Here is a 22,212-nt window from a genome sequence, read left to right on the forward strand (position 1 = left end):
AAGTGCAAATCAATCCAAGAACAACAGCAACGGACCTTGTGAAGATGCTGGAAGAAACAGGTACAAAATTATCTATATCCACAGTAAAACAAGTCCTATATCGACATAACCTGAAAGGGCACTCAGCAAGGAATCAGCCACTGCTACAAACCCGCCATATAAAAGCCAGACTACGGTTTGCAACTTCACATGGGGACAAAAATCGTAATTTTTGGAGAAATGTCCTCTGGTCCGATGAAACAAAAATGGCTTAAGGACAACAAAGTCAAAGTACTGGAGTGGCCATCACAAAGCCCTGACCTCAATCCTATAGAAAATTTGTGGGCAGAACTGAAAAAGCATGTGTGAGCAAGGAGGCCTACAAACCTGACTCAGTTACACCAGCTCTGTCAGGAGGAATGGGCCAAAATTCACCCAACTTATTGTGGGAAGCTTGTGGAAGGCTACCCGAAATGTTTTACCCAAGGTAAACAAGTTAAAGGCAATGCTACCAAATACTAATTGAGTGTATGTAAACTTCTGACCCACTGGGAATGTGATGAAAGAAATACAAGCTGAAATCAATCATTCTCTCTACTATTATTCTGACATTTGACATTCTTAAAATAAAGTGGTGATCCTAACTGACCTAAAACAGGGAATTTTTACTAAGATTAAATGTCAGGAATTGTGAAAAACTGAGTTTAAATGTTTTTGTCTAAGGTGTATGTAAACTTCAAACTTCAACTGTATATGCAACGTTCACTGAAATGCTGCTAACAGTACCACGATGCTGCGCACAACAAACTGAGCATTAATTTGAAACTATCAATGAACATTGATAATCTCGTTTTAATAGGGTCTGCTCTGTTCTACATTTTGGGAGTTGAGACAAAAAAGGTATATATTTTTTTAAAGGTTAATTTCTCATCTATTACAGTAAAATGTCTCTAAGCGTTTCTGTTGGACCAAACCTCGTGTAAATAGCGAGTTTAAACTTCTTCCTCTATGACAACAAGCAGCTATCTTTCATCATTGTTGTTGTTGTTGTTGTGAGTGACAGGGGGAGGGGCTTGGTGTCTGTGTGTGAGTGGGAAGGTGCACATAAAAATAAAAAAAACATATTGATTCTTGCGATACAGGCATTTGGAACATCGCACTGAAACATACATTGGATTGAATTCTATATATCGTCCAGCCATACATAACATGACGCTATTAATCTTGCACCCAAAACATCTGGCTTGCGTCTGATTTGGCTTGCTTATTACACAACAGCGCAGGTACTAATTTAACAATTCCACGGGTCCACCACTGCCCGTAGCTGAAAAATACTTCAGAGGATGAGCTCCTCCACCCTGTAACCCTTCCCAGTGGCTCCCTGCCCAGATAGGAACCCTAGAACACATGTGAGACAGTGTTCAGTTCCAGAGAGAGCGTCTGTTTGCTGCAAATGTGGTTGCATGCAGAAATTATAGTTGAATAGTTGAGCTGACTCTCTCACACCCCACCACACCCCTCCGCCCCACGAAGACCATATGGGTACACATATTTTCTACACAGACTTGCATGCATGCTCTGACATAGTTAGTACTCACACACAGTGCACATAGATATATACAGACACACAGATATATACAGACACACGGACACCATTGAATTAACATGACATTTTAATAATTTAACAAACTCTGGCTAAGACTGACTTACAATAAGTATATCCTGGCTTTGTTGATCACTTTGTTCACTGTCAGAGGTAGGAAGTCTTTCTAGGTTAAAATACATTTAGAGAACAATGCATTCTCTAGTCTTATGGTTGTCGGCGTTGCTATCAGAGGTTTGTGGCAAAGATTTAGTTCTGCAGTACCTGATGAAAGACTCATTTTGATTCATACAATGCAGTAGGTTTTCTTTCAGGACAGTCATAAAAATGTAGCTCACTGGCCTGTGATCATTTGCCTGCAAGTTCAATCTTGATTGTTGTTACTGAAAATCACGGTATTTTTCCTCACATGACCAGGACCCGTATCCACAAAACATCAAAGATGCTTGAAGATCTAGACAAACAGAAAGCCACAGGACTGGATAACATCCCAGCTAGATTCCTGAGTGATGCTACTGATTGTATCGGACCTTATGTAACACACATCATCAACCTTTCCATTCAACATGAAAGGTATCACGGGTCGAAGAGTTCCTTTATTCAAGAAAGGAAGCAAAGTTGAACAAGGGAACTACAGACCAGTGTCAATCTTGGGTGTGTTGTCAAAGGTTTTAGAAAAATCACTCCATGAACAGATCATAAAGTACAATGATGACCATGACATTTTATGACCTTCAGTCAGGTTTTTAGACAATCTTATTCTACCGATACCTGTTTACTATACTTGACAGAAAAGCATTTGATACTGTAAACCATGATATTTTGTTGTACAAACTGAAAGCAATTTATTTTTGCACTAACTCCTTATTATGGGTGAAGTTATACCTATCTGATAGGGTCCAAAGGGTGGATGTAGCCTGGCCACTGTCTTATGCTAAATCAAATCAAATCAAATTTTATTTGTCACATACACATGGTTAGCAGATGTTAATGCGAGTGTAGCGAAATGCTTGTGCTTCTAGTTCCGACAATGCAGTAATAACCAACAAGTAATCTAACTGTCACAGTGTAAGGGGATAAAGAATATGTACATAAGGATATATGAAGTGATGGTACAGAGCAGCATAGGCAAGATACAGTAGATGGTATCGAGTACAGTATATACATATGAGATGAGTATGTAAACAAAGTGGCATAGTTTAAAGTGGCTAGTGATACATGTATAACATAAGGATACAGTCGATGATATAGAGTACAGTATATACGTATGCATATGAGATGAATAATGTAGGGTAAGTAACATTATATAAGGTAGCATTGTTTAAAGTGGCTAGTGATATATTTACATCATTTCCCATCAATTCCCATTATTAAAGTGGCTGGAGTTGAGTCAGTGTCAGTGTCAGTGTGTTGGCAGCAGCCACTCAATGTTAGTGGTGGCTGTTTAACAGTCTGATGGCCTTGAGATAGAAGCTGTTTTTCAGTCTCTCGGTCCCAGCTTTGATGCACCTGTACTGACCTCGCCTTCTGGATGATAGCGGGGTGAACAGGCAGTGGCTCAGGTGGTTGATGTCCTTGATGATCTTTATGGCCTTCCTGTAACATCGGGTGGTGTAGGTGTCCTGGAGGGCAGGTAGTTTGCCCCCGGTGATGCGTTGTGCAGACCTCACTACCCTCTGGAGAGCCTTACGGTTGAGGGCGGAGCAGTTGCCGTACCAGGCGGTGATACAGCCCGCCAGGATGCTCTCGATTGTGCATCTGTAGAAGTTTGTGAGTGCTTTTGGTGACCAGACAAATTTCTTCAGCCTCCTGAGGTTGAAGAGGCGCTGCTGCGCCTTCTTCACGATGCTGTCTGTGTGAGTGGACCAATTCAGTTTGTCTGTGATGTGTATGCCGAGGAACTTAACTTGCTACCCTCTCCACTACTGTTCCATCGATGTGGATAGGGGGGTGTTCCCTCTGCTGTTTCCTGAAGTCCACAATCATCTCCTTTGTTTTGTTGACGTTGAGTGTGAGGTTATTTTCCTGACACCACACTCCGAGGGCCCTCACCTCCTCCCTGTAGGCCTTCTCGTCGTTGTTGGTAATCAAGCCTACCACTGTTGTGTCGTCCGCAAACTTGATGATTGAGTTGGAGGCGTGCGTGGCCACGCAGTCGTTGGTGAACAGGGAGTACAGGAGAGGGCTCAGAACGCACCCTTGTGGGGCCCCAGTTTTGAGGATCAGCGGGGAGGAGATGTTGTTGCCTACCCTCACCACCTGGGGGCGGCCCGTCAGGAAGTCCAGTACCCAGTTGCACAGGGCGGGGTCGAGACCCAGGGTCTCGAGCTTGATGACGAGCTTGGAGGGTACTATGGTGTTGAATGCCGAGCTGTAGTCAATGAACAGCATTCTCACATAGGTATTCCTCTTGTCCAGATGGGTTAGGGCAGTGTGCAGTGTGGTTGAGATTGCATCGTCTGTGGACCTATTTGGGCGGTAAGCAAATTGGAGTGGGTCTAGGGTGTCAGGTAGGGTGGAGGTGATATGGTCCTTGACTAGTCTCTCAAAGCACTTCATGATGACGGAAGTGAGTGCTACGGGGCGGTAGTCGATTAGCTCAGTTAACCTTAGCTTTCTTGGGAACAGGAACAATGGTGGCCCTCTTGAAGCATGTGGGAACAGCAGACTGGTATAGGGATTGATTGAATATGTCCGTGAACACACCGGCCAGCTGGTCTGCGCATGCTCTGAGGGCGCGGCTGGGGATGCCGTCTGGGCCTGCAGCCTTGCGAGGGTTAACACGTTTAAATGTCTTACTCACCTCGGCTGCAGTGAAGGAGAGACCGCATGTTTTCGTTGCAGGCCGTGTCAGTGGCACTGTATTGTCCTCAAAGCGGGCAAAAAAGTTATTTAGTCTGCCTGGGAGCAAGACATCCTGGTCCGTGACTGGGCTGGATTTCTTCCTGTAGTCCGTGATTGACTGTAGACCCTGCCACATGCCTCTTGTGTCTGAGCCGTTGAATTGAGATTCTACTTTGTCTCTGTACTGACGCTTAGCTTGTTTGATAGCCTTGTGGAGGGAATAGCTGCACTGTTTGTATTCGGTCATGTTACCAGACACCTTGCCCTGATTAAAAGCAGTGGTTCGCGCTTTCATTTTCACGCGAATGCTGCCATCAATCCACGATTTCTGGTTAGGGAATGTTTTAATCGTTGCTATGGGAACGACATCTTCAACGCACGTTCTAATGAACTCGCACACCGAATCAGCGTATTCGTCAATATTGTTATCTGACGCAATAGGAAACATATCCCAGTCCACGTGATGGAAGCAGTCTTGGAGTGTGGAGTCAGCTTGGTCGGACCAGCGTTGGACAGACCTCAGCGTGGGAGCCTCTTGTTTTAGTTTCTGTCTGTAGGCAGGGATCAACAAAATGGAGTCGTGGTCAGCTTTTCCAAAAGGGGGGCGGGGCAGGGCTTTATATGCGTCGCGGAAGTTAGAGTAACAATGATCCAAGGTCTTTCCACCCCTGGTTGCGCAATCAATATGCTGATAAAATGTAGGGACTCTTGTTTTCAGATTAGCCTTGTTAAAATCCCCAGCTACAATGAATGCAGCCTCCGGATAAATTGTTTCCAGTTTGCAAAGAGTTAAATAAAGTTTGTTCAGAGCCATCGATGTGTCTGCTTGGGGGGGATATATACGGCTGTGATTATAATCGAAGAGAATTCTCTTGGTAGATAATGTGGTCTACATTTGATTGTGAGGAATTCTAAATCAGGTGAACAGAAGGATTTGAGTTCCTGTATGTTTCTTTCATCACACCATGTCACGTTAGCCATAAGGCATACGCCCCCGCCCCTCTTCTTACCAGAAAGATGTTTGTTTCTGTCGGCGCGATGCGTGGAGAAACCCGTTGGCGGCACCGCCTCGGATAGCGTCTCTCCAGTGAGCCATGTTTCCGTGAAGCAAAGAACGTTGCAGTCTCTGATGTCCCTCTGGAATGCTACCCTTGCTCGGATTTCATCAACCTTGTTGTCAAGAGACTGGACATTGGCAAGAAGAATGCTAGGGAGTGGTGCACGGTGTGCCCGTCTCCGGAGTCTGACCAGAAGACCGTCTCGTTTCCCTCTTTTTCGGAGTTGTTTTTTTGGGTCGCTGCATGGGATCCACTCAGTTGTCCTGTTTGTAAGGCAGAACACAGGATCCGCGTTGCGAAAAACATATTCTTGGTCGTACTGATGGTGAGTTGACGCTGATCTTATATTCAGTAGTTCTTCTCGACTGTATGTAATGAAACCTAAGATGACCTGGGGTACTAATGTAAGAAATAACAAGTAAAAAAACAAAAAACTGCATAGTTTCCTAGGAACGCGAAGCGAGGCGGCCATCTCTGTCGGCGCCGGAAGTAGTGGTAGCTAAAGAGATAAACTGTGGTGTCCTCCAGGGGAGCATTTTGGGGCCTTTGCTTTTTTTTGTTGCTCTACATAAATGACATGGATTCTGCCTGTTCATGCCCTCTGTTCCTGTATGCTGATGATTCTGCCTTCTTGGTTTCACATAAGGAGATTGTTGAAAACACCCTAAGCTGCGAAATGACTAAAGTCAGTAAGTGGTTATCCGACAACAAACTGTTTCTGCATTAAGGCAAGACGGAATGTGTCATGTTTGGTTCCAAAAACAAAGTGAGAAACCTTTCCAACTTCTCAGGTGTAATGGTGTAGCGGTGATGGGAAAATGCTCTGTTACATACTTGGGATGTGAACACATGACCGATGAACCCAGGGCTCTTAAGGTCATTGGGAATGTTTATTCCAGGACAAAGATCCCGGCAAGGGTAGCCAAGTTTGTGGATACAGAGACTATGAGAACCATGGCAACATCTCTGATACAAGCATAGTCATAGTGGCAATGTATCTCATGGTTCAGTGGCATAAAAAAACTCTGAAGTACAAACTTCAAACGGCCCAAAACAAACTATTGACAATCATACTCAAGCTCAGCCCGAGGATCCACATTTGTCCTAATCATTGCAGGGAACTGAACTGGCTTCCAGTTGATCTCTGGGTGGTGCAGATCAAACTGTTGATGGTTGTTAAAGTTGTACATGACATTTCCCCCAGTTACCTGTCTGGTTATTTTAATTTTATCAGAGACTCTCGTAGCCATCACACCAGAGCCAGTGTTGCCAATATCAGACTGCTGCGCTATTGGAGCATGGCAGGAAAAAGCTTCTTCCTTAACCCTGGTGCAGAGGAATGGAATGGTGTACCAAACCATGTAAAATATATCCCTACGCTAGGGAGTTTTAAGAGAAACCTTAAGAAATGGTTTATGGGCAAAATGCTTTAAAACTGCACAGGCTTAAAAAAAAGTGTAATTGTTTCCCATGAACATTACATGGTAATCTATGCTCTTCCTTTTACAGGTTCCTCCCTATTGATGAGATGAATACAAAATACATGTGGGCCATAATAGAAATAGGTTTTAAACTTTTTTTGTGTCATACTCTATGATTTTAATGACATTGTATTGTATCCACATGCGTGGTTGTATTGTTTTGAAATGGTCAAATAAATCAAATAAAAACATCTCAGGAAAGGTTCAAACCTGTTTTAACACTAAAATAACTAACAGCTTTCACCTTGCGGGTTCTGGGTCCTTCATGACCATCGTTCTAATCCTATGAAGGTGCCCATCCCTTCGGCGACCGATTGGTGGTTGTTTAGCCCCGGGGAGGGCTGGCTCTAGAGTCCAGTCCCCAGCTTGGTTCATCTTGCGTCTCCATGATTCGCCTCTGTTGTCGAGCCAGTTTAATTTCTTCTGACCAATTGGCATTCGTTATCCACCTGGGAGGACCCTGTCGGCCGGCCTTAGGCCAGTGTTCAGACGGACGGTTCCTCCCACCCTATGTGGATTAGCTTCTATCGGGGGAGCCCATTTCGGAGACGGTTTACCCCATTTCTTCGATACGCTACAGCCGAGCCCCAACTCGGAGTAGGTTTTAGGTTGAGACAATGCCCAGACAAACTCTAAGTCGGGAGTAAAATCAACTCATTAAAAGTTTCTCAGCTGGTAATCGTTGCAATTTGAGGCAAAGGAAAGATCGTGTTGACGCTCATTGACATTGTTGCGAGTTACGGGGAATAGCCAATTGCAATGAGGCATCTCTTCAGGCAACCACAGTGAATGTGACTGTACATCAAATGTTGCAATGGTAAAAGGATTTATATAATTTTCACTTTGCCTACTATTAATTGTTGCCTATTATGTTGGCATGCATAACTTTTTAACCTTTTTTTGACCAATTTTGATCGTCAGTTGCTGATTTCTAAAGTTGCATACAATGTTTGAAAGTTCTATAATTTACATTGAACTAAAATCAAAGTTAACATACAGTGTCAAGAAAAAGTATGTGAACCCTTTGGAATTACCTGGATTTCTGCATAAATTTGTCATCAAATTTGATCTGATATTCATCTAAGTCACGTCAATAGACAGGCATAGTGTGCTTAAACTAATAACACACCAATTATTGTATTTTTCTACTCTATATTGAATACATAATTTAAACATTCACTGTGTAGGTTGGAAAAAGTATGTGAACCCCTAGGCTAATGACTTCTCCAAAAGCTAATTGGAGTCCGCTAACCTGGAGTTCAATCAATGAAATGAGATTGGAGATGTTGGTTACAGCTGCCTTGCCCTATAAAAAAACACTCACAACAATTGAGTTTGCCATTCACAAGAAGCGTTGCCTGATGTGAACCATGCCTCGAACAAAAGAGATCTCAGAAGACCTAAGAATTGTTGACTTGCATAAAGTGGCAAAATAGCACTACTGGCAAAATATTCTGTGGACAGATGAAACTACAGTTGAGTTGTTTGGAAGGAAAACACAACACTATGTGTGGAGAAAAAGAGGCACAGCACACCATCATCAAAACCTCATCCCAACTGTAAAGTATGGTGGAGGGAGCATCATGGTTTTGGGCTGCCTCAGGGCCTAGACAGCTTGCTCTCTTAAACTTGAAAATTCATTTTTTTGTCGATCAAGACATTTTGCAGGAGAATGTTAGGCTATCTATCCGCCAAATGAAGCTCAACAGAGGTTGGGTGATGCAACAGGACAACAACCCAAAACACAGAAGTAAACAACAAAATGGCTTCAACAGAAGAAAATACGCCTTCTGGACTGACCTCAACCCGATTTGAGATGCTGTGGCATGGACTTGAGAGCAGTTCACATCCCAAGAATATTGCTGAACTGAAGCAGTTTTGTAAAGAGGAATGGTCCAAAATTCCCCCTGACCGTTATGCAGGTCTGATCCGCTACTACAGAAAACATTTGGTTGAGGTTATTGCTGCCAAAGGAGAGTCAACCAGTTATTAAATCCAAAGTTTCACATACTTTTCCCACCCTGCACCATGAATGTTTACACTGTGTTCAATAAAGACATGAATGTATAGTTGTTTGTGTGTTAATTTAAGCAGACTGTGTTTGTCTATTGTTCTGACCTAGATGAAGATCAGATCAAATTTGATGACCAATTTATGCAGAAATCCAGGTATTTCAAAGGGTTCACATGCTTTTTCTTGCCACTGTAAGCCATAGATACACAATATATACAAAGTATGTGGACATCCCTTCAAATGAGTGGATGCAGCTGTTTCAGCCACACCCGTTGCTGCCAGGTGTATAAAATCGAGCATACAGCCATGCAATCTCCAGAGACAAACATTGCCAGTAGAATGGCCAATACTGAAGTGCTCAGTGACTTTTAACGTGTCACTGTCATAGGATGCCACCTTTCCAACAAGTCAGTTTGCCATATTTCTGCCTATTAGTGCTTCCCCTGTCAACTTTAAGTGCTGTTATTGTGTTGTGGAAACGTCTATGAGCAACAACGGCTCAGCCGTGAAGTGGTAGGCCACAAAAGTTCACAGAATAGGACCACTGAGTACTGTAAATTTACACTGAGTGTACAAAATCATCTGTCCACAGGATTAACACTCACTACCTAGTTCTAAACTGCCAATGAAAGCAACGTCAGCACAAGAACTGTTCGTAGGGAGCTTCACGAAATGGGTTTCCATGGCCAAGCAGCCGCACACCAGCCTAAGATTACCATGCACAATGCCAAGCATTGGTTGGAATGGTGTAAAGCTTGCCGCCATTGGACTCTGAAGCAGTGGAAACGCGTTCTCTGGAGTGATGAATCACGCTTCACCATCTGGCAATCCGATGAACAAACCTGTGTTTGGCGGATTCCAGGAGAACGCTACCTGCCCCAATACATAGTGCCAACTAAAGTTTGGTGGAGGATGAATTATGGTCTGGGGCTGTTTTTCATGGTTCGAGCTAGGCCAGCATATCAATGACATTCTAGACAATTCTGTGCTGTTTGGGGAATACCCGTCTCTGTTTCAGCATGACAATGCTGAGAAAGTGAGTCCGTATAGAAATGGTTTGTTGAGATCGGTGTGGAAGAACTTGACTGGTCTGCAAAGAGCCCTGACCTCAATCTCATCAAACACCTTTGGGATGAATTGGAATGCTGACTGCGTGCCAGGCCTAATTGCCCAACATCAGTGCCTGACCTCACTAATGCCCTTGTGGCTGAATGGAATCAATTCCCCGCACCAATGTTCCAACATATAGTGGAAAGCCTTTCCATAAGAGTGGAGGCTGTTATAGCAGCAAAGGGGGGACCAACTCCATATTAATGCCCATAACTTAGGAATGAGATGTGCTTTTGGTAATGTAGTGTACCTTCAATTGCCCAACTTATCGGCATGCCCAATTTATACATATTTTTGAACAACGGCATGTCATGCTCCAAATGGATAACTTGAAATAACATGATGTAGGTCATTAAATAATCGAAAGAAAACATGTTTATTTATTAGCCTAGTGGTTATAAGGATTTAGGCATATCATGTGAAATGGGCCTCGTGAAACCATCGTCAAAAGCACGAGATAAAGGTTGCATGTAGGTTTAGATTATTTATCGATTGATCAAATTGAAATATCTAAACATTATTTTAACTACTCCAAAGCAATTGCATGTGGTGCAGGAACCACTGACTCGCTTTAACGAAAAAAGTTAAACATTACTTAAACTTAACCCCATGCATTGCACTGTGGTTCTTCTTGGACAATAAAAAATATATATTTCATAAGTCACACTTCATTATTTCTGCCTCACACTAATTCATGTTACTCCTATGACCAGAAAATGTGAAATATTCCTCTATTAAGAAAGACAAGACGCTAATAATAACGCACGTCTGTCGATACACTTTGTAGTGCGAGTGGATAGGGAGAAACGTGTTTTATGGCTCATAAAAGTGTTGAATAAAAAAGTAAACGTGAACTCACAGCTGCTCTTTGCTGTATTCACTGTCAGTCTCTCGCTAGTCATGGTTTTATAGGTTGTGAAATCTCACAGTATGAACTTCGCTATGGTCTCATGGAAGCTACACGTGGATCTGAGATATCTGATTGGCCAGCGGTAGGCCTAAAGGTGCACTTTATTCGCTCTCAGGGATCGCTGGGTAGGCGTAGTTTGTTCCCTTAAGACACTTGAAATGGTTTAATTAACCTCTCTTGGGTAGGGGGCAGTATTTTGACATCCGGATGAAAAGTGTGCCCAAAGTAAACTGCCTGTTACTCAGGCACAGAAGCTAGGATATGCATATTGGTAGATTTAGATAGAAAACACACTAACGTTTCTAAAACTGTTAAAATTGTGTCTGTGAGTATAACAGAACTGATATGGCAGTCGAAACCCAGAGGACAAACCCCCAAAAAATGTCAGCGTACCACTATTTTCAATGGCTAGTACTATAATTATAAGCCCAAGTCCTCCCAAATTGCAGTCCTAGGGCTTCCACTACATGTCAACAGTCTTTAGAAAGAGTTTTAGGTTGGTTTTTGGAAAAATGACCCAGACATTGTCGTTTTTTCTAGGTGGCTCCCATTTTGGCTGTAGTGTTTCCAAGCGCGTGGCGGAAAGCGCGTTCTTTCTTATTTATCTCTGGTAATGAACATACTATTCTCCGTCTTAAATTTGATTGTTTATTTGCCTTTTAGGATACCTAAGGTTTGATTATAAACGTTGTTTGACGTGTTTGGAAAAGTTTATTAGTAACGTTTGGGATTCATTTTGTATGCATTTTGATGGAGGGAAACTGAGTGGATTATTAACTGAAGCGCGCCAGCTAAATTGAGTTTTTATGGATATAAAGAAGGACATTATCGAACTAAAGGACCATTTGTGATGTAACTGGGACCTTTTGGGGTGCCAACAGAAGATGATCATCAAAGGTAAGACATTTTTGATATCGCTATTTCTGACTTTTGTGTCACACCTGCCTGGTTGAAATATGATTTTCATGCTTTTGTATGCAGGGTGCTGTCCTCAGATAATCAGTTTGCTTTCGCCGTAAAGTCTGGATTAACAAGAAGTTAAGCTTTATTTTGATGTATAACACATATATTTTCAAGAATGTTAAATATTTGAATTTAGTATTTTTTATTTCGCGCTCTGCAATTTCACCGGATGTTGGCCAGGTGGGACGCTACCGTCCCACGTACCCGTAAGATAAAATGCGATCACTTCGACTACCCGGCACACAAGCCAGCAATCAAGTGCACCTACTGTAAACCGCAAATCCACCCTAACTTGGATTAGTGGCTTGTAGGCTATGTGTGGAAGCTAGGAGGTGCTAAATGTGTTTATGTTAATTAAAGTTAATGACTGTGAGACCGGCAGTGATTTGCTTGACAATACAGCCTTTCTCTTATAGTCTAGCAGTCTGACGTTGGCAATGCTGGCTCTGGTATGATGGATAGTCAACTGGAAACCAGTGCAGTTCCCTGAAATGATTAGGATCAGTGTCCATTCTGGGGCTTAGCTTGACTATAATTCTCATCAGTTTGTTCTGGGTCATTCAAAGTTGTTCTTTCAGAATTGTTGTCATGGCGCTGAACAATGGCACTGGATCAGAGGTGTTCCCAGGGTCCTCCTAGTCTTCTTATACAGGGTGATGGCCACCCTTGCCAGGAACTTTGTCAGTCTGTCATGGAAAGAGCAGGTGTCCTTAATATTTTGTACACTCAGTGTAAATGTGCAAATTTAGCATTTTTTATCTGTAATGGGTATGATACATTAGGCATTGTTGCTTACTGTTTGCATATAGATAAATGCACACAAAAAAAAAAAATCCAGTGTCACCTTGTTCAAAGAATAGCTTTTTATTTCGATTTGAGTACTCGAAAAATAATCATGCGAGTACTCGACCATTCAAAGGCAAAATGCCCATCCCTACTCCTGTGGCACCTGCACGATCGGCAGCATCACTCAAGAACCAAGGTGTCTTTTTGTTTGTCATGATCTTGAAGCATCTTTGCAACATCTGAAATTGAAACCCGGGAAAAGGCAAACTGTCCTTCGAAGATGCCCTTGGCTGAATAATAGGTTTGAATATGAGGGTTTCCAAATTCTACAGAGCATTATCTGAGTTGGTCAACAAGGTTGCTGTCAATGGTGGTGATCAGCCACCTGTTACTGTTGTCTACAAGTTGTATTCCACATTAATGTACAACTGTGAATCATATATTGTCTATACATTAATGAATCAATAAGGGTTTGTGCGTAGATTATAATATTTACTGTATTTGTAGGCTACTCACACAGACCCATTTTCTCTCTCCATCTCGCCCCCTTTCCCCACACACACTCTCTCTCTGCAGGATGAACTTGACCTCACAGAGAAACACAGGGAGGCCATGTTCAACCTGCCTGCAGAGAAGAAATGGCAGATCTACTGCAGCAAGAAAAAGGTAAGGTTTTCTGACCGCATCATTGTGTGCGTGTCATGTAATTCAAGTGTGCATATGCATGTTTGTGTCGGTCTCCCTGTTGTAGTAATCTTGGTATAAGTGCATTTCTGTGCCCCATTTAGAGGGCGTAAGGCAAGCCCAAGCATCTTGCCCTTTTACCTTAGTCAGTCCATCACTGGTTAATTTCAACAGAAGCCTGCGCCAACTTCTCCAAAACATTTTAGAGGACCACTTCACTTAATGAAGATGTTCTCTGCAAAGCATCTAATCTCTTTAACCAAAGAGCTGCAGTGAATAAATCTCTCATAGGAGTGGAACGGCCCACAATATTAATGTGCCCCCCTCCCCCTGTACCGGTCATAATAAATCTTGCTGAAGTTTCTCAATCGCCTGATGCAGTGCAAGGGTTTCAATCAGCTAAAATGCAGGATAGCTGCTTTCTGTGGAGAAAAGTCTGTAAGAGTATGTTTAGTATTTTCCTGTACTCTTTGACCCCTATGAGAGGTCATTTGGGTGGAGCCTGTTGCCATTTAGAGATGCTGCCCATCTGGCAAAGAACAGTCAGCTGTAGGCCATCCCCGCACTTTAGTTGTGGCGAAGTGGCAAAGTGCAGGATACCCTTAGCCAGTTGGAGGCTGTGTAGGTTGCACAAATCTGTTGCTTTATCCCATTGTTAACTCCAGGTGATGAGGCAGGAGAGTCGAATTCGCTGACCAGGATAATACACAAAATTAACCATCCTGCAGGGATATGACTGCACAGCTGCTTTTCCAAAGACTTCAAATGAAGAATTGTCCGTGCTGGTATTCTCAGCTGTAGAATTGTCCGTGCTGGTATTCTCAGCTGTAGAATTGTCCGTGCTGGTATTCTCAGCTGTAGAATTGTCCGTGCTGGTATTCTCAGCTGTAGAATTGTCCGTGCTGGTATTCTCAGCTGTAGAATTGTCCGTGCTGGTATTCTCAGCTGTAGAATTGTCCGTGCTGGTATTCTCAGCTGTAGAATTGTCCGTGCTGGTATTCTCAGCTGTAGAATTGTCCGTGCTGGTATTCTCAGCTGTAGAATTGTCCGTGCTGGTATTCTCAGCTGTAGAATTGTCCGTGCTGGTATTCTCAGCTGTAGAATTGTCCGTGCTGGTATTCTCAGCTGTAGAATTGTCCGTGCTGGTATTCTCAGCTGTAGAATTGTCCGTGCTGGTATTCTCAGCTGTAGAATTGTCCGTGCTGGTATTCTCTAAGTCCAGCTAATTTGGAAGATTTATGATCGTAGGTAACTGTATATTTACTGCATGAGTTTTTGTGATATGGTTTGGTCTGAGCTGTATTTGGTTAATGGTCTTTAAGGGAGACCGGAGTTTGACATAAGATGATAGATCGCTCAATGTCTGGAATGGAGTATGATAGTGGTGAGAGACAGCTTAGTTTTGTTGGAGTAATAACTTAGAAAATATGGTTTGTATTCTCACAGTGAGTCGAGGGAGTTGATAAGGACACACCACATTTCACATCCTGTCACAACTGGTGACCTCATCAGCTTTTTGACATGTATTCTCTCTGACCCCATCCACACTCTGCTTACTGCTGAACTTTTTGGACTCCCGTCTTGGGACATAACCCTTGGGTCTCACCAAATGACCTTTCCGTGACCTGTCTGTACAACTCATCTTCAAGCATTGGATGATGGTCCTTTTTATATGGACAATAAAACCCCTGCCTCTTACATATCCAATGTTTGTCACTTGCTTACTGGGTTTTAGGCTTGTTCAAACAACAGGTTGCCATGGTTTAATTCCAGGACCTTTCGAAGCCGCATGATCCTGGGAAAGTTATTTCGAAGAAAGAACTGCCTCCCTCTTTAGCCCAAAGATGGATGAGTCCACTGTTTAGAGTAGCAGTATGCATATTCTGTTTGTCACATGCTGCTTTAAGATATTAATATTATCTTGACAAGGAAGCTGGGGCAGCAGGTAGCCTAGTGGTTAGAGCGTTGGGCCAGTAACTGAAAGGTTGCTAGTTCGAATCCCCGAGCTGACAGGGTAAAAGTCATTCGTTCTGCCCCTGAACAAGGCAGTTTAACCCACTGTTCCTAGGCCTTCATTGTAAATAAGAAATTGTTCTTAACTGACTTGCCTAGTTAAATAAAGGTATAACAAAAAATACCCCCCCCTCATTCTCTGCAACCTCACCAAACACAAGCTTTAACTCTCTTCGAAGCTCTGGAAAGACGAGGTGGCCATTTCATCTGATGCTTCCCATCAGCCTTCAACAATTAGGATTTTAATTTGGTCCAGATGGCAGGCAGGCACCAAGTTCTCCACTGTAATGTCGGAGTGAATAGTCAGGGGGCCGGAACATGGTCATAATAATTTGTACACTTCAAGTTTACCACAACTAAATGCAAAATTACGTTGTATTTGAAAATACAATAATTTCAAACCCTGATTACATTGAGACACGATCTCATTTGTGAGAACTTGGAAACAGATTTTCGAAATTAAGCTCTCTCTCTCTAGTTAGTTAGTTAGTTAGTTAGTTTGGGGACACTTATAAATGTCCTTGTTTTTGAAAGAAAAGCAAGGTTTGGTCAGCATGTCACACACACAAGCCTTAACATGTCCCACACCAGAGGACAGACGCCTCAAGTTGTGCCTCTGTTTTAACAACATGTCTGGTACGATTGTAGTTGAAGGGTTAAAGCGGGTGAGGGGACAGGGTGAAAAAACCCCACATACTCTACCATTCAAAAGTTTGGGGTCACTTAGAAATGTCTGTGTTTTTGAAAGAAAAACGCTTTTTTTTGTCCATTAAAATAACATCGAATTGATCAGAAATACAGTGTAGACATTGTTAATGTTGTAAATGACGATTGTAGCTTTTTTTTATGGAATATCTACATTTATCAGCAACCATCACGTTGTGTTAGCTAATCCAAGTTTATAATTTTAAAATGCTATTTGATCATTAGAGAACCCTTTCGTAATTATTTTAGCACAGGTGAAAACGGTTGTTCTGATTAAAGAAGAAATAAAACTGTCCTTCTTTAGACTAGTTTAGTATCTGGAGTATCAGCATTTGTGGGTTCGATTACAGGCTAAAAATGGCCAGAAACAAAGAACTTTCTTCTGAAACTCATCAGTCTATTCTTGTTCTGAGAAATGAAGGCTATTCCATGCGAGAAATTGGCAAGAGACTGAGGATCTCATACAGCGCTGTGTACTACTCCCTTCACAGAACAGCGCAAATTGGCCCTAACCAGAATATAAAGAGGAGTGGAAAGCCCTGGTGCACAACTGAGCAAGAGGACAAGTACATTAGAGTGTCTAGTTTGAGAAACAGTCCTCAACTGGCAACTTGATTAAATAGTACCCGCAAAACACCAGTCTCAACTGTCATGTTCTGACCTTTTATTTCTGTTGTTTTGTCATTATTCAGTATGGTCAGGGCGTGAGTTGGGGTGGGCAGTCTGTTTGTTTTTCTATGATTTGGGGATTTCTATGTTTCGGCCTAGTATGGTTCTCAATCAGAGGCAGGTGTCATTAGTTGTCTCTGATTGAGAACCATACTTAGGTAGCCTGGGTTTCACTGTTTGTTTGTGGGTGTTTGTTTCTATGTCTGTGTTTTTCACCACACGGTACTGTTTTGGATTTGTTCGTTCCACGTTTATTGTGTTTGTATTCAGTCGTGTTCATGTTGAGTATTTCTTATTAAAAGAACCATTGACACTTACCACGCCGCATATTGGTCCTCCGATCCTTCTCGCCTCTCCTCTTCAGACGAAGAGGAGGAAATCCATTACAGAAACACCCACACCCCAAGGACCAAGCGGCGTGGTAACAGACAGCGACGACAGCAGCAGCAGCAGCAACAACAGCGGCCAGCATCACAGGACTCCTGGACATGGGAGGAGATTTTGAACAGAGAAGGACCCTGGGCACAGGCTGGGGAATATCGCCGCCCCAAAGCAGAGCTGAAGGCAGCGAAAGCTGAGCGGCGGCGTTATGAGGAGGCAGCCCCATTTTTTGGGGGGGGGGGGGGGGGGGACACGAGGTGTGGGGCTAAGCCAGGTAGCAGACCTGAGCTCACTCCTCGTGCTTATTATAAGCAGCGCGTTACTGGTCAGGCACCGTGTTATGCGGTTAAGCGCGCGGTGTCGCCAGTATGTGCCCATAGCCTGGTGCGCTATAGGGCAGCCCCCCGAGAGTGTCATGTGAGTGTGGGCATCCAGCCTGGGCGTATGGTGCCTGCTCAGCGTGTCTGGTCACCGGTACGCCGTTTCGGTCCGGGGTATCCTGTGCCGGCTCTGCGTGCTGTGTCTCCGGGGCGCTGGGAGGGTGCAGTGTGTCCTATGCCTGCGCTCCGCTCGTGCTGGGCAAATGTGGGAGTGGAGCCTAAGGGAGAGAGAGTCTCCCGTCTGTCCGGAGCCGCCAGAGTCTCCCGTCTGTCCGGAGCCGCCAGAGTCTCCCGTCTGTCCGGAGCCGCCAGAGTCTCCCGTCTGTCCGGAGCCGCCAGATGTGTGTGTGTGTATGTATATACATACATACATACATACATACATACATACATACATACATACATACATACATACATACATACATACATACATACATACATACATACATACATACATACATACATACATACATACATACATACATACATACATACATACATACATACATACATACATACATACATACATTACATACATACATACATACATACATACATACATACATATCATACATACATACATACATACATACATACATACATACATACATACTACATACATACATACATACATACATACATACATACATACATACATACATACATACATACATACATACATACATACATACATACATCCATACATACATACATACATAATACATACATACATACATACATACATACATACAACATACATACATACATACATACATACATACATACATAACATACATACATACATACATACATACATACATACATACATACATACATACATACATACTACATACATACATACATACATACATACATACATACATACATACATACATACATACAATTAATACATACATACATACATACATACATACATACATACATACATACATACATACATACATACATACATACATACATACTACATACATACATACATACATACATACATACATACATACATACATACATACATACATACATACATACATACATACATACATACATACATACATACATACATACATACATACATACATACATACATACATACATACATACATACATACATACATACATACATACATACATACATACATACATACATACATACATACATACATACATACATACATACATACATACATACATACATACATACATACATACATACATACATACATACATACATACATACATACATACATACATACATACATACATACATACATACATACATACATACATACATACATACATACATACATACATACATACATACATACATACATACATACATACATACATACATACATACATACATACATACATACATACATACATACATACATACATACATACATACATACATACATACATACATACATACATACATACATACATACATACATACCTACATACATACATACATACATACATACATACATACATACATACATACATACATACATACATACATACATACATACATACATACATACATACATACATACATAGCATACCATACATACATACATACATACATACATACATACATACATACATACATACATACATACATACATACATACATACAATACATACATACAACATAGCAATACATACATAACATACATACATACATACATCATACATACATACTACATACATAAACATACATACATACATACATACATAAATACATACATACATACATACATACATAGCATACATACACATACATACATACATACATACATACATACATACATACATTACATACATACATACATACATACCATACATACATACATACATACATACATACATACATACATACATACATACATACATACATACATACATACATACATACATACATACATACATACATACATACTACATATACATCATACATACATACATACATACATACATACATACATACATACATACATACATACTACATACATACATACATACATACATACATACATACATACATACATACATACATACATACATACATACATACATACATACATACATACATACATACATACATACATACATACATACATACATACATACATACATACATACATACATACATACAGTGGGGCAAAAAAGTATTAGTCAGCCACCAATTGTGCAAGTTCTCCCACTTAAAAAGATGAGAGTCCTGTAATTTCATCATAGGTACACTTCAACTATGACAGACAACATGAGGGGAAAAATCCAGAAAATCACATTGTAGGATTTTTTATTAATATATATATACAGTTGAAGTCGGAAGTTTACATAGGTTGGAGTCATTTAAACTCATTTTTCAACCATTCCACACATTTATTGTTAACAAACTATAGTTTTGGCACATCGGTTAGTACATCTACTTTGTGCATGACACAAGTAATTTTTCCAACAATGGTTTAGACAGATTATTTCACTTATTATTCACTGTATCACAATTCAAGAGGGTCAGAAGTTTATATACACTAAGTTTGGGAAATTCCAGAAAATGATGTCATGGCTTTAGAAGCTTCTGATAGGCTAATTGACATCATTTGAGTCAATTGGTGGTGTACCTGTGGATGTATTTCAAGGCCTACCTTCAAACTCAGTGCCTCTTTAATTGACATCATGGGAAAATCAAAAGAAATCAGCCAAGACCTCAGAAAAAAATTGTAGACCTCCACAAGTCTGGTTCATCCTTGGGATTAATTTCTTGAAGGTACCACATTCATCTGTACAAACAATAGTACGCAAGTATATACACCATGGGATCACGCAGCCGTCATACCGCTCAGGAAGGAGACACATTCTGTCTCCTAGAGATGAACGTACTTTGGTGTGAAAAGTGCAAATCAATCCCAGGACCTCACTGCAACACAAGGACCTCGTGAAGATTCTGGATGAAACAGGTACAAACATATCGATTTCCACAGTAAAACAAGTCCTATATCGACATAACCTGAAAGGCCGCTCAGCAAGGAAGAAGCCACTGCTCCAAAACCGCCATTAAAAGAGCCAGTCTACGGTTTGCAACTGCACATGGGGACAAAAATAGAACTGTTTGGCCATAATGACCATCATTATGTTTGGAGGAAAAAGGGGGATGCTTGCAGGCCGAAGAACGCCATCCCAACCGTGAAGCACGGGGGTGGCAGTATCATGTTGTGGGGATGCTTTGTTGTAGCAGGGACTGGTGCACTTCACAAAATAGATAACATCATGAGGAGGGGAAATTATGTGGATATATTGAAGCAACATCTCAAGACATCAGTCAGGAAGTTAAAACTTGGTTGCAAATGGGTCTTCAAAATGGTCAATGACCCCAAGCATATTTCCAAAGTTGTGGCAAAATGGCTTAAGGACAACAAAGCAAAAATATTGGAGTGGCCATCATAAAGCCCCGACCTCAATCCTATAGAAAATGTTTGGGCAGAACTGAAAAAGTGTGTGCGAGCAAGGAGGCCTACAAACCTGACTCCGTTACACCATCTCTGTCAGGGGGAATGGGCAAAAGTTCACCCAACTTATTGTGTGTGGGAAGCTTGTGGAAGGCTACTCGAAACGTTTGACCCAAGTTAAACAATTTAAAGGCAATGCTACCAAATACTAATTGAGTGTATGTAAACTTCTGACCCATTGGGAATGTGATGAAAGAAATAAAAGCTGAAATAAATAGTTCTCTCTACTATTATTCTGACATTTCACATTCTTAAAATAAAGTGGTGATCCTAACTGACCTAAGACAGGGAGTTTTTACTAAGATTAAATGTCAGGAATTGTGAGAAACTGAGTTTAAAAGTATTTGTCTAAGGTGTATGTAAACTTCCGACTTCAACTGTGTGTGTATGTATGTGTGTGTGTATTTATATATAGATGGCTCGATAGATAGTTTGGACACCTAGTCGTTCCAGTTTTTTTTTTATTACTATTTTTACTAGAATAATAGTGAAGACATCAAGACTATGAAATAGCACATACAGTGGGGCAAAAAAGTATTTAGTCAGCCACCAATTGTGCTAGTTCTTCCACTTAAAAAGATGAGAGAGGCCTGTCATTTTCATCATAGGTACACTTCAACTATGACAGACAAAATGAGATACTTATTTTCCACCATAATTTGCAAATTCATTAAAAATCCTACAATGTGATTTTCTGGAATTTTTTTCCTCATTTTGTCTGTCATAGTTGAAGTGTACCTATGATGAACATTACAGGCCTCATCTTTTTAAGTGGGAGAACTTGCACAATTGGTGGCTGACTAAATACTTTTTTGCCCCACTGTATGGAATCATGTGGTAACCAAAAAAGTGTTAAACAAATCAAAGTATATTTGAAATTCATCAATGTAGCCACCCTTTCCCATGACCGCTTTGCACACTCTTGGCATTCTCTCAACCAGCTTCATGAGGTCACCTGGAATGCATTTCAATTAATGTGTGCCTTGTTTAAAGTTAATTTGTGGAATTTCTTTCTTTAATGTGTTTGAGCCAATCAGTTGTGTTGTGACAAGGTAGGGGTGTTATACAGAATATAGCCCTATTTGGTAAAACACCAAGTCCAT

The 22,212-nt window shown here is 41.4% G+C and overlaps 1 protein-coding gene across 3 annotated transcripts in view; it reads left to right on the forward strand.

Annotated features, from left to right (window-relative positions):
• LOC109900836 (disheveled-associated activator of morphogenesis 1) overlaps nt 1–22,212 on the forward strand; it is a 126,607-nt gene that overhangs the window by 60,228 nt on the left and 44,167 nt on the right. For all 3 annotated transcript variants that reach the window (XM_031837339.1, XM_031837338.1, XM_031837340.1), the window contains exon 3: nt 13,324–13,413. In XM_031837339.1, coding sequence (XP_031693199.1) covers nt 13,324–13,413 — 90 coding nt within the window. The remainder of the gene's footprint in view (nt 1–13,323; nt 13,414–22,212) is intronic.

Source organism: Oncorhynchus kisutch, linkage group LG12 (genome assembly GCF_002021735.2).
Source record: "Oncorhynchus kisutch isolate 150728-3 linkage group LG12, Okis_V2, whole genome shotgun sequence".
NCBI classification, from domain to species: Eukaryota; Metazoa; Chordata; class Actinopteri; order Salmoniformes; family Salmonidae; genus Oncorhynchus; species Oncorhynchus kisutch.